The sequence below is a fragment of the Neofelis nebulosa genome, chromosome 8 (genome assembly GCF_028018385.1).
Source record: "Neofelis nebulosa isolate mNeoNeb1 chromosome 8, mNeoNeb1.pri, whole genome shotgun sequence".
NCBI classification, from domain to species: Eukaryota; Metazoa; Chordata; class Mammalia; order Carnivora; family Felidae; genus Neofelis; species Neofelis nebulosa.
Window position 1 is genome coordinate 17190309 of NC_080789.1, and position 13780 is coordinate 17204088.

Consider the following 13780-nt stretch of genomic DNA (forward strand, 5'->3'; position numbering starts at 1 on the left):
TTGTATTTGTTATATTACTAGTATAACCAATTTAGTTCTAAAACTGACCTTTAGATCTGAATAATCAAATTTAATCCTTAAAATCATGTAATCTTTAGAACCATTCACAAAGTGTACTGATAACTGTATCTTCAAGAGAAAAAAAATTTTCAAAGGTCTGCTATAATCTTAAAATTCAAGAAGAAAAAAATATAACCAGAACTAATGGTCTTCTTCCATATTTATCTCAAAATATATCAATAAGAAAAAAAAAAACTTCTCTACAATACCACCTACAATAAATTTAAATGACATAAAATTTTTAAATAGCATAAGACAAAAATGTTTGCATTCATACCTAATGGCATTGCTGCTGCAATGAAGGCCACCAGATCTTATCATTCGTATATAGCCCATAGCATTACCTTAAAAATGACACACAGACACAAATCAGATATTTATTCAAGTAAATCTAAACTCTAACAATCAGGAATACAGTCACATATAGCAATTACAGGGTTTCTATTCCTAAGTACTAAAAGATTCTTCTCTCTTTTACTTTAATTCTTACTCCATAAAAGTGAAACTTACATATTTGTGCACTTAAAATATAAATATACCTACTTATACACAGCTATATTAAATATCTTAAAAATAAATGTGACTGGCATTTGATAAACTAAATTCACTAAATGCTGACTATATGTTTAAAAACAAACATTTTAAAGTTACTATGTCAATAATTTCTTCATTCTCACACTGAGTGCTTGCCAGACCAACCCCTCCCCACCAATACAGCTGGAAGTGATACCAAGAGGTCTTTACTTGATGCCCCCAAATTACATCTCCAACCTGGACCACTCCTTCAGGCTTTTTTAGTCAATGCCTACACCTACAAGACTAAGAATTTTTAATTTAATGTTTAAGTTAAACTCAAGATCTTCACCCTATTATATTTCCTATCTCAGAAACTGACATTTCCATCCTTCCAACTGCTCAGGCAAAATGTCCTGAAGTCATCCCTGACTCCTTTCTTTCTTCCATACTTCATATCTAATCAATGGGCAAATTATAATAGCCCCACCTTCAGAATGTAGCCACAATCCCACCATTTTTCACATTCACAGCTATGATCCTCTTCCAAACCACCACATCTCTTGCCTACACCTCTGCAATATGCAAAGACCTCCTGCTCCCCAATCTTCCACCATCAGCATCCTGCTCCCCGATCTTTTATCTACATAGCAGCAGTGCTGGTGGTTCTTTTCAAAGTAGGTGGGTACATATCCTTCCTTTTCTGGAAACCCTACAATGGCTTTCCATCTCAATAAAACCCAAATCTCTTATGTGATCAACAAAGCCCTGTGTGATCGTGCCCTTGTTGCTGTTCTGATATCCTGCCCTACCACTCAGGACTCTACTAACTCCTCCATTCCAGCCCCTAGGTCCCCAAAATGCCAGACAGACCCAGGGCTTTGGCACTTCCAGTGGCCTCGCTCTGGTATGCTCCTTCCCTGAATACACACGTGACTTATTCCCCAATGTCATTTAGGTCCCTGCTCCTTAGAGTTTTCCCTGAACATCACTGAATACCATTGGCCAGAACCATTACACCTTCTTAGCCAGCACTTAACAGTGACATATTCTGTGTCTTTGTGTCTCCCCCAACTGGCATGCAAGATCCATGGCACAGCTTCTGTTCTCACTGCTCCACCCCTACACATAGTAGGAATTCAATAATACAGTTGACCCTTGAACATGGAGCTAGGGGTACCGGACCCCCCAAGACCCCCACAGTTGAAAATCTGTGTATAACTTTTAACTACTTACAGCCTACAGTTAATCAGAGGCCTTAACCAGTGACAAAGTCAATTAACACACTTTTTGTATGTTATGTGTATTGTATATTGCATTCTTACAATATAGTAAGCTAGAGAAAAGAAAATGTTATTAAGAAAAGATAAAAACAGACAGGGGGGCAAACCATAAGAGACTCTTAAATACAGAGAACAAACTGAGGGTTGCTGGGAGGGCATGGGTTATATGTGTGATGGGCATTAAGGAGGGCAGTTTTGGGGATGAGCACTGGGTGTCATATGTAGGAGATGAATCACTGTGTTCCACTCCTGAAGCCAAGACTACACTGCATGTTAACTAACATAAATTTAAATTGAAAAAAAATCATAAGGAAGAAAAAACACAATTACAGTACTACAATAGTATGAAAACATATACATATAAGCAGACTTGCACAATTCAAACACGTATTGTTCAAGAGTCATCTATGTATGGCTAAACTGAACTGAAATGAGTTGGGAGAAAGGACAAAAAGGTAAAGTTATTATTTCACAATCATTACAATACATTCTTTACATACACTATCTCATCTGATGTTTTTAAGAACTCTCAAAATAGGTATCACTGAATCTATTTTTAGGGCTATCCCAAGATGAGAGATGATGTTAAAATGTTTCCCTAATATGTGTCTTACAAATATAAAATATCTAGTTTCACTGTTTTCCTACAATTAGCAGACCAATATCCAGCAGATCAAAATGTGCTACTGAGAGGCAAGTATAGAGCAACAGTTAACAGGAACTCTCTGAAGCCAGATTTCTTGGGTTCAATGGACTCTGCCACTTTTTAGCTAGAAGATCTAGGTCAAGTTATAAACTTTGTATCTCTGTCTCCTCATCTGTTAAATTAAGTTCTACAGGGTAAAGATTTTGTTTAGTGCCCTATATATCATCAGCACCTAGAAACATTTGTTGCCCTCAGTAAATACCTGCAGAATTAATAAACAGCAATACTTACAACATTGTGAGTTTTATAGGAGTTAGAACACACAAAGCACTCAGCAAAGCCTTGGCACACAGATGTTCAATAAATGTTAGTGGTGGTACTGATTATTTCAGCAGGCAAGTAATTAGACAAAAGGACTTTTCCTTTTGCTTCCAACTCTGAGATTTCTTACTCCTTTTCCCAATATATTTAACAGACTCAAAAACACATTACTACGTTTATATGGAGATAAAGAATTTGTATTTTCTAAGAAGAGAGTAAAGAATAAAATTTTGGAACAAAGTGAAAAGGATAATATTCATCAAATGCTGAATGCCTCCTGGCGGCAAGTGAGGTGACATGACTTTACGTGTTAGGGGGAGAATGTGTATGGGAGAAGATGACTAGCACAGTCCTCTTCAATAATTTAAGGACTATTTCATAGGACAAAATTATACTTTAAAAAATATTAAAACATTAAATAAATAATAGTGCAAGCAGTATTCACATGTGGGGAAGAAGAACTCTGATACATAATCAGAGTATGAATAAATGAAGTTGCGAATAAATGAAGTTTTAGGCAGTGCTGCTTTAGAAAAACAGCTCTAAGTCTGAGGTCCCTGGACTCTGACCTTAAGCACCTTAACTCTGGTATAACAACATGTGGAACTGTATGTGTAGTATATGGGCACTATTCTGGGGAAAACCAATTCAGAGTTTTCATTAGATTCTCAAAAAGGGCTAAGATCTACTGCTCCAGAAGCTTACGGTCTAATGACATCAAATGTCTCTATGAGGAAACTACTTGTGGAACAAATCTCCTTATTAAATTGCTTAAAATAAGAAAAAAAATGACAAATGTAAAATTCTAAGTTCTTATAGAAATGTCTAATATGCAGGGGCGCCTGGGTGGCTCGGTCAGTTAAGCATCCGACTTCGGCTAAGGTCATGACCTTGAGGTCCGTGAGTTCAAACCCCACATCGGGCTCTGCGCTGACAGCTCAGGGCCCGGAGCCTGCTTCAGATTCTGTGTCTCCCTCTCTCTCTCTCTCTCTCTCTCCCCTCCCCTGCTCGTGTTCTCTCTCAAAAAAAATAAACATAATTTATAAAACTTAAGCTAGCGTTCAGTGACTTTACTCCAGAACTAAATCCTTATAACACCTTTCCCACTAGTAAATTTAAAGCCCCTTGAGAACAAAGGCTATTTGTATTCTCAGCATCTAAAAGAGTATTTGGTATAACAGATTCTTAGTAAATGTTTCATAAATGAATGAACGAATCTCAGGAAGCACAAGTTTACCAAAGTGTAGTCAATAAGAATTTACTGTTTAGTGTCTACAATTGTGAAGAATACAGAATACCTCTGGACTTCAGCCAAAAAACCAGTTTAAGTCCTAGCAATACTATTTATTTGTCTGAGTTTTTCTTTTTTCATCTTTAAAATGATGATTACCTGCCTCCTGCACAGGCATTCTGTGGAAAGCTTAAATAAGTATACAGTTTTGTTAATCTACAATTATTTTTAAATGTAGTTCTTGCTTTTAAATATAATGTAACACATTTTGGGAAACTAGTTCTACCTATAAGGCAGGACAACTCAAGAAATTATATACAAATGTGAAATGATAGAACAGAAAATTGTAACATTTAATATTTCAACCTTAACCAAACTTATTTGTAAGTAATGTAACTTATTTACTTATGTTACTAGTTAACTTTTCACATAAATTATTTTATGCCTCTGCATTGAGGCTATAACTTCAGGGAGCCCATTTTAAAAGCCCAGAACAGTGCCATGAACAGAGTAAGTACCTAATAAATAGTTACAATCTGACTAATATGAGCATATTTGAGACGAGGTAAATGTATTTTTAATTGAATTGAAGAGGTTTTATTGAATTTCTTTTAGTCCACAGTCCCACAGTCTATCAATTATTTCTGCACCAACAGTGTAATCATACTTGAAAATCTTTTGGTAAGAAAATGACTCAGTGGAATAAAGTTGATCTCAGGCACTCACATATTAAATTGTTTATTTATGAGTTTTTCAAGGAGATAGCTATTTGGAATTTGTACTTTATTTCCCAACTCTTTTATAATAACTTACCAATCTGGCTGATGAGTTGCCTGAACTGATCAAGGTAGCTTTGTCCCTCTGGGGTAATTCCAAGTTTTCTGATGCCTCGATTAAATTTTTCTGCTCTTTCAAAAGGATACTAAAGAGATAATTTAAAGACTACCTTTATTAACAAAATCCCTAAAGCATAAAATGCCTACAAAATCAACCACGCTAATACCATTTTCCTTTCTAATTTTGTATTTCCACTGTGCTTAAAAAAAAAAAAAATCACTTAAATCTAATGACAAAATTTATAGCACAAAAGCTACCAATGTTTAAGGTCAATACAAATTAAATTTCTTTTTGTCACTAGCTAAGGAAAATAATTATTAAAGCCACCAAACTTCAGTTTTCCATCACCATTATCAGTCTCCCAACATCCAACTACTCTATCAATAGATAAAAGGAACCAATTCCTCCTAGAAACACTTCTTCAGTGTCGTGCAGCCAAGTTCCTGTGGCAAAATAGGTATTGTATATATAAACACACTCCTTCCCAAAAACATACATCAGCTGAGCCAAAATTTCTAATTGCCATCACTAATAAAAAATGATTTTTCAAGTCTTAGCTAATTAAAAGAGAAAATTACTCATTTTATATTAACAAATGGAAATAATTCTCATAAACAATAGAATGATCACTTCTCTGAATACTAGTAATTTGTTCCAGTAAAAAGGAGTTAATATAATTCTCTACCTATAACTGTAATCTATAATTTTATTCAGTTATTTTACTAGGAAATAGTATTTTACTGCTCTGACATTGATGAAAACTACCACCTAGAATACTAGACGGTTGAAATTAGGTGATGCTAAAGAGCAATTAAAATAGTTCTATATGTGGCAAATCAAATATAAAACCCATCTAAAATATAAAACCCATATAAAAACCATGCTAGCCACATGGCTACAAGCCTCCAAAATAGTACCACTTACATTTCTCTTCATTACTGGAAAACTCAGTGCAGGGGTGAAGGGAAAACAGTATTCTTATAATACAGGGAATAACAGTTGGTGTGGTATTTTTAGAACTTGTGGCAACATATATCAGAACTTTAAATATTCATATTCTGTGCCCTAGAAATTTCTCTTCAAGCAATTCATCTTTCAGAAATAATGTCCCAATACACAGAAATAAATGTGTAAGGATGTTCCCTGTAGCACTGTACATAACACTAAAAAAATCAGAAAAATCTAAATATCTGTCAGTAGGAGAAGGTTAAATAAGTTATGGTATATACATCTTTACTGTCAACTGTTAAAAAGAATGAGGTAGATCTATTATATGTACAGACTTGTGATAAGCATACTGTAAAATAATCTCTGTAGTATTACTCCCTTTTTGTTAGGGAAAAAAAAAGCAATACGTGTATATGCAAACAAATATGTTTATCACACAGACATCTAAAAGCATCATATCACAACGTTAACAGCAACTGCCTCCAGAGAATGAAACTGGGAGGAAAGACAAATGAGTGAGGTCATTTAGTTTATGCACTCTATATTGTTTAAATATTTCAAAATAAGCATGTTTCTCTTCTGCATTATTTTAAAATAAAGAAAAGTAACACCTGGCCACATGGATCCTTACACTTTAGCCTACGAGTAAGAAACTATAAGGGAAAATACAAGAAACGTGGAGGCCAGATCTAGAAGACACTATTGTGAAAAATAACAAAAAAACTAAAATCCCATTACAGAGCTTCATAATGAACTTCAGCATAAACATCTCCTATACACTCAACAGCCAAATCAAACTACCTTGAAAAGAATATAAAAATAAAAAATACCTTATGATCATTTTGGTCCTTGACTTCCCTGAAAAACCGAATATCTTTTATCAATCTGGATTTGATATGTTCATCATACATAAACTGGCTGAATATGTAGAACTTCTTTTTCAAAAACTGGTAGGTGAAATTAACCTATAAAATTAAAATACAAAAAATTGGGAGAAGTTAATATAAAAATTAATGTCAAATCAATGTGACTGAATATCAACTATAAGCTCTAAGTGAGATTTCATAAAGTCTAATATTTACAAAGCCTAATTCACACTGAAAATATTTAAATAAATGAAGCTTTTTTATTGCCCAAGTTTACAGAACTTTCTATAAGCTCCCCTTAAATATTTTAACTACCTATAAAAGGGTGAAAAAAAAGAAATACAAGGAAAATAACCTCATAACAGAACTAAGAGTTATAGTGAGAATAAAAAATACAAATTCAACACTCTAGCTTTTATGGCGTAAACCACAATCAGAAGTTCCTGTTCCTTACTTATTACTAATCTACATGCCTAGAATGATACTAAAGTAAGAAACACAGCGCTCTTTGAACTTTCCTGAAGGAAGACATTCAATGATGTACCCAGGAATATTTTGAGCACCTCCTTTGCACAAGGCAGGGTGTATCTGCTCTCACGCTAGACATGGTGCTTGTTATCATGAAGTCTATATTCTAGCAGGAGTAACAGACATTTAAACAAGTATATGTGAAATAAATTATTAAATCTCATCTGCAATAATTCATACAATGAGAAGTGCCAGTGCTTTGAGAATAAAAGGCCCTGATCAAGACTCAGAAAACCCCGAAAAAGTTGGATTTGAGCTGAGATTAAGGCCAAAATAACATGACATTATTTCTGACCTAAGCTGGAAGACTTGTACTAATTTCCATCTCCTCCACCCTCAAAAACTTCATTTTTTGACAGTCGTCATTTATCCAGTGTTAGAAATGGGTGCTTCGTCACAATTTTTCCTGTGGCTTAAACACTGTTTTCTTCTTGATCTTACTAGTAGTTGTCCTGGTAGAAATAGTCCCTTCTTTATCCTTCCCACTCTTTTTTTTTTTTTTTTTAATATTTACTTATTTTTGAGAGAGAGACACACACACACACACACACACACACAGAGCCCAAGTGGGGGAGGGGCAGAGAGGAAGACACAGAATCTCTGAGCTGTCAGCACCGAGCCCGATGTAGGGCTCAAACCCACAAACCATGAGATCATGACCTGAACCAAAGTCATATGCTTAACTGACTGAACTATCCAGGCACCCCTAACCTTCCCACTCTTAATAATGGGTAACTGCCAGTCTCTGATCTTATTTCTCTCTCTTTTTTTTAAGTGTCCTGGGGGGATCATCCAGGCTTTTTTTTTTTTTTAATGTTTATGTATTTTTGAGAGAGACAGAGCACGAGTTGGGGAGGGGCAGAGAGAGAGGGAGACCCAGAATCCGGAGCAGGCTCCAGGCTCTGAGCTGTCAGCACCGACCCTGACACGGGGCTCGAACCCACGAATCATGAGATCATGCATGACCTGAGCCAAAGTCAGACACTTAACTGACTGAGCCACCCAGGCACCCCTCATCTTAGTTCTTCTATATTCACTTTGTCATCATCAAACATCAGGAATGTACATTCATTAGTGTGATCAACTGATTCATGACTATATCCCCTGCTAGAGTGTAATCACCATAAGAGCAGAAACTGTTTTTCTCACCAAAGCACCTAGCACAGTGTCTCAGACATGTAAAATACACACATAATTATATCTGTTACATGAATGAGATTTCTGACAGATTCGAGGTCAAAAAAGAGTTTTATCCTTAAAAGCTCAGACATGATCTCCACACAAATGACTCCTTAAATTAGAAACTCTATGTCATTTCTATATTGGTAACTGCTAAAACAGAACTCCAACCACATCTCCCATCAGCTCAATCACTTTAATGGCTCCGCACCAAATATTAAAATGGTCCTTATGTAATTTCCAGTTATGTAACTCCTCCCTATTTCTTTACTTTCAAACATGCTTAATAAGATTTTACTATTTAAGCATTCATATTTTTCTTTCCTCAAGGACAAATTAAGTGTACCCTGAAAACCAGGTAAAGTCAAAAACGGCTCTTTTCCACAGAAGAAAAAAATAGGATACAAATTCAAGTGATTCCCTCAAATGATAGTATGCCCATTTCTAAGATTCAAAATATTTTGGGGCGCCTGGGTGGCTCAGTCGGTTAAGCAGCCGACTTCGGCTCAGGACATGATCTCGCGGTCCGTGAGTTCAAGCCCCGCGTCGGGCTCTGTGCTGACAGCTCAGAGCCTGTTTCAGATTCTGTATCTCCCTCTCTCTGACCCTCCCCTGTTCATGCTTTGTCTCTCTCTGTCTCAAAAATAAATAAACGTTAAAAAAAAAATTAAAAAAAAAAAAAAAGATTCAAAATATTTTGAGTAAATTTCTACTTTTATGGATATTAAATAATTAGTAAGCTCTCCCCCCCAAAAAAGCATGACTAATGTTAAATAAACTGCTATCAATTGCTCGCGTGCAAAAGCAACAAATGATATCAGACAATCCACACAGATACATACATCTATGCCAGTGTCCCCAAATCTCTGATAGCACTTAATAATGATGTCCCTGAGATGGTAAGACATTTGAAAATGCCTTTTGTATCACAGAGCTTCCATGACAACCAACACAACTGTAGTGCCATTTTTTTTGAGATTTATTTTTAAGTAATCTCTACACCCAACATGGGGCTCAAACTCAGAACCCCAAGATCAAGAGTCACATGCTCTACCAACTAAGCCGGCCAGGCAGCCCCTCCCCAGACATTATAATTATACCAACCAGAAGAATGGAAATTCAGGTATATGATAAACAAGCAGTAGTGTATATTTACCAGAATGTTCTATGAGAAAACTATTTTCCAAACTACCAAATTAAACAGGAGTCTATTACCCACCCAATCCCCACAAAAGACTCTTACTGTTGTATTCATGATTCCTGTGCCATGTGTTCGAATTGAATTAGCAATATGCCGAATATTAATAGTGTTCAAATGTTTGTTATTGCTTGTTCGTTCAATAAAAATCTGCAATGAAACAAATTTACACTAAATAACAACACAATCCATAGCAAATGCTGGTCAGTTACACAAAGAAAATTTTAGAATCTATTTCATTAAAAGATAATTTCATTGGAAAGTCATTCAATAATATAATCAAAGAAATAAAAAGATCTCTAAACAATTATTTTCTGCTTTATTTCATTAGTTTTCACTAACGAGAATCAATTTTTGCCCCTCAGCCTTCCTACTATACATTCACCCACATCAAAAAAAAATTCTAAAACCCACTCACCTGATTGTTGAGATTATAGAGGTATCGAGACACAAATATGTGAATATTTCTCATGATTTCCAAAACATCCAGGCCCTAAAACAACCCACACAGTTCTATTATTATTATAGTCAGACTTGTATCAATATAGTGACTTACTACCAATATTTAAAATGACTTTAAAAAAACAACTACATAAAGAGTACAACCAAAGGTTAAGCAGCCTTCTTCTAACTGCTACAATCAGGACTGTCTCCCTGGGAAACCTGGCTGCTTGTTATCTTACCCCTTTTGTAAGGACAGGAACAGTTGTATTTAAAATTTCAGACATCCATGACTCAATCATTTCCCCACCATTCTTGAGACTACTGGTCTTCCCAAAAATCTTCTGTATATATTTTACTAAATAAACTAATGGCCAGATTCTAAAAGGTAGTCAGGATATGTGGTGATATTTATAAAATACATACTATTTTTCAGGCACTGTGCAAGCAAGGTTCTTTTTATGTAATTCTCAAAAAATGAGGTATTAGTCTTCTAAATTCCACAGCTGAAGAAAATGAAGCTAAGGGAGTTCTCCAAGGTCAAACAGCTAGGAAGAGGCAGAACCCAGGGATTTTTAGAAAGTCTAATTCCAAATCCTTAGGCTTCTTTTAATTACCCTAGACTACCTTTAACACACAAGTTACCTATTAAGAATCCATAACTCTTCAGTTACTACTCTAACACCTAATGGCATCAGATGCATTGTCCCACAGCTTTTCTAACTGGGGCCAAAGCAGCATCACAATACCCCTTTAAGTTTTCATTATAGTTTTTCTCATGTTTCAATCTAAAAATTGTTAACTCACTTTTTCTTCCCCTTGGTTATAAGTACATGAGCAGAAACTGTTCCTATTTATTTTTGTATCCCAAAACACAGTTTGGTGCCTAGCATCTTTTCAGTAAATACTAAATGCATAAATGAATGAAAGGAAATACAAACTGATCCCAGAAATGGTACCTACACACAGTAGGCTGGAGGAAAAATTATCCTCAAATTTCAGAACTGAGTAAATGTTTTTTGATAAATATTATTTTTGGATTTTCTTAGGAAAAATACATGCAAATTAACTGAAAACGTAACTTTTGCACTCATGAGATACTGTCATATTGTAAATTAGCTTACTGAATTAGCAAAAGTAAATGCTTCTGTGCACTCATTTTAAGAAGATATTTATAGTCATATACATTTGACCATTTCTTAAGATGTTAAAATTTATACGTTATATCTAGGTTTAAAATCCTTAACTGTGATCTTGACTAAACTTTTTACAACTCGGCAGAAGCCACCACCTCACTATCCCACGGTTTCTGAAACAGTGTATCTAAATCTATGTACATTTCAGATGTTCAACAAAAGCTGGAGTGTAAACAGAAAGCCTGTGGCAAATTATTCCTAAAGCAAATCAGCACCATTATTCTTGTCAAGTATGTAGTTTTATACAGCAAATATTTTCTTCAATTATAAACATGTGCTAAATTAAGAAGAAAAAAAGAGACTTTTTAGAGAAACACTGCTATGCTACAAACACACTATGCTAGAACCATTTCATACTATACCTGTTCCAAAGTCTGACTAGGAAGATGAGCCTCCGTCATAACCAATCCATAACGCTGGGTAGCTAAATTTCTCATTTCACTGTACGTGGCCCAGTCATGAAGAGCTACTGTTGTGAGATTATAGAAGGTCTTGTCTAGGTAGTGAGTTACATAAGCTACCAAAAATAAATAAATAAATCAGTAAATATATAAACAAATTTTTGATTCATGAAAAAATAGAATAGGAAGAAAGATGAAGCTTTTGGAAACGACTTGTCTTTGAACATCAGACTTCTTCCTTTAAAGTAAGGAACTAGGAAAATAAAAAAGAAGAAACAAAAAAGAATTAAAGAATAAATGAATAACACAAAAATACCCTCAAAGTTTTTTTGTTGCTCGTTAACACTTAAGGGCAAACTGATATAGTATATGAGTTTAAGAAGGAAAGCAAAACACTCACCTCGAATGTCAATGAAACGATTGAAAAATCGAATTGGATTCAAAGAGAAAAAAAGGGCCAGGTCTTTCATGCCAACTTTGAAAGGGTTTCGGTCATCCAGCTTTAAATGAGTGTGCACAGAAAGCCGCAGATCCTTCTCTATTTCCTTGCATAACTTGTCCAGTAAATGCTATTCACAAAGGAATTGATACCTTAATTTTTCAAAATGATATTCCTATTGCCTTGCTCCTCTAAGGCATCTATGCATTGACCACTAGAGTTTTATAATGAGTTCAATGATGAAAGGATTTGTCAAACTGGTTTAAGAGTCTAAATAAGCTATGGTAAAATATTATTTTTATCAGGAAAATAAAAGTTACTTTGTTTTCCATTTTATTTTTATACTTTTTTAAAAAGATTTTTAAATAGGGGTGCATGGGTGGCTCAGTTGGTTAGGAGCCCGACTTCGGCTCAGGTCATGATCTCATGGTTCGTGGGTTCAAGCCCCACATTGGGCTCTGTGCTGACAGCTCAGAACCTGGAGACTGCTTCGTATTCTGTGTCTCCTTCTCTCTCTGCCCCTCCCCTGTCCGTACTCTTTCTCTCTTTCAAAACTAAATAAACATTTAAAAAAATTTTTTTTAAATACTCTACACCAAATGTGAGACTCGAACCCACAACCCCGATATCAAGAGTTGCATGTTCCACCAACTGAGTCAGCCAGGTGCCCCTGCTCTCCATTTTAAACCAACAATTTTTCTGACCACGAAGCAGTTAGATAAATGCGAAGTTTTTTATTTTCGTTAATACTTTAAAATTCTTAAAAAGAATTTCAAAAAGCTAATGTCTCATGGCTTCATTATAAAAAATGGGAAAATACAATATCAAGTATAACATTTAGGGGTGCCTAATATTAAAAAATATTAAAATATTAAAAAATACTTAAAAAACTAAAGTATAAACACTTATGGAAACCAGTAACGAAGGAAATGTCCTGAGAACAAGCAACGGAAGAAATTTTTAAAAAGCTTCCTTATGATAATCATTAAAAAGAAAAAACAAAATCACAAAATTCATTGCTCTAAAGGTAATGAAATCAATCATCTTTTCTGGTCTACCATGAAGTTCTAAATACTGGCCAGACATGTATCTTATTTTTAAATAAGAGTAGTTAATATAAGAAATCATATAAAATTTTTCATAATTTTATCAAACCTGCATATGGTTTACATTGCGAACTTTACTCATTTCTCTCTCTCCCTCCATGTAATACTGCTAGACGAAAATTTAAAATGTTAGTGTTTATAATCTGGATTCCAGTAAAACAAGAAGGGATATACTACACTGCATCTCTGCATTATTTGTTACACAAATACGTCTTTAAATACAGAATATGTGGTCATAGCTCTCCAAGTAACTCAATAAAATACCACTAGTTAAGCTGCCAGAAGTGCGCTACCATTAGCAGCATTCAATATTCAAACCCACTTCGTATCTGCATTCTTCTAATAAACAGAACTTTACACTCAAAATCTGCTATTCACTAAAGTATTTTTCCCAAATCCCTAGTCTGAATTTCTATATAAAACTTAGGGATTAAAGACCAATTTAGCATAACAGTGATACTGAAAAGTTCCTTCGTTCTAGACAATGATTCATAAATAATAATTTATATTACTACTTACACATAACATGAATATATAATATAAATGAAAGCCTGCTTCAATCCAGAAAGTTTTTCCAAACACTGAAA

The 13780-nt window shown here is 34.8% G+C and overlaps 1 protein-coding gene across 3 annotated transcripts in view; it reads right to left on the minus strand.

Moving 5' to 3' along the window:
• Positions 1 to 13780, minus strand: part of WASHC4 (WASH complex subunit 4) — a 59578-nt gene that overhangs the window by 11634 nt on the left and 34164 nt on the right. For all 3 annotated transcript variants that reach the window (XM_058741545.1, XM_058741546.1, XM_058741544.1), the window contains 7 exons: positions 12049 to 12217; positions 11610 to 11764; positions 10029 to 10103; positions 9656 to 9760; positions 6670 to 6804; positions 4868 to 4976; positions 338 to 404 (listed from right to left, as the gene is read on the minus strand). In XM_058741545.1, coding sequence (XP_058597528.1) covers positions 338 to 404; positions 4868 to 4976; positions 6670 to 6804; positions 9656 to 9760; positions 10029 to 10103; positions 11610 to 11764; positions 12049 to 12217 — 815 coding nt within the window. The remainder of the gene's footprint in view (positions 1 to 337; positions 405 to 4867; positions 4977 to 6669; positions 6805 to 9655; positions 9761 to 10028; positions 10104 to 11609; positions 11765 to 12048; positions 12218 to 13780) is intronic.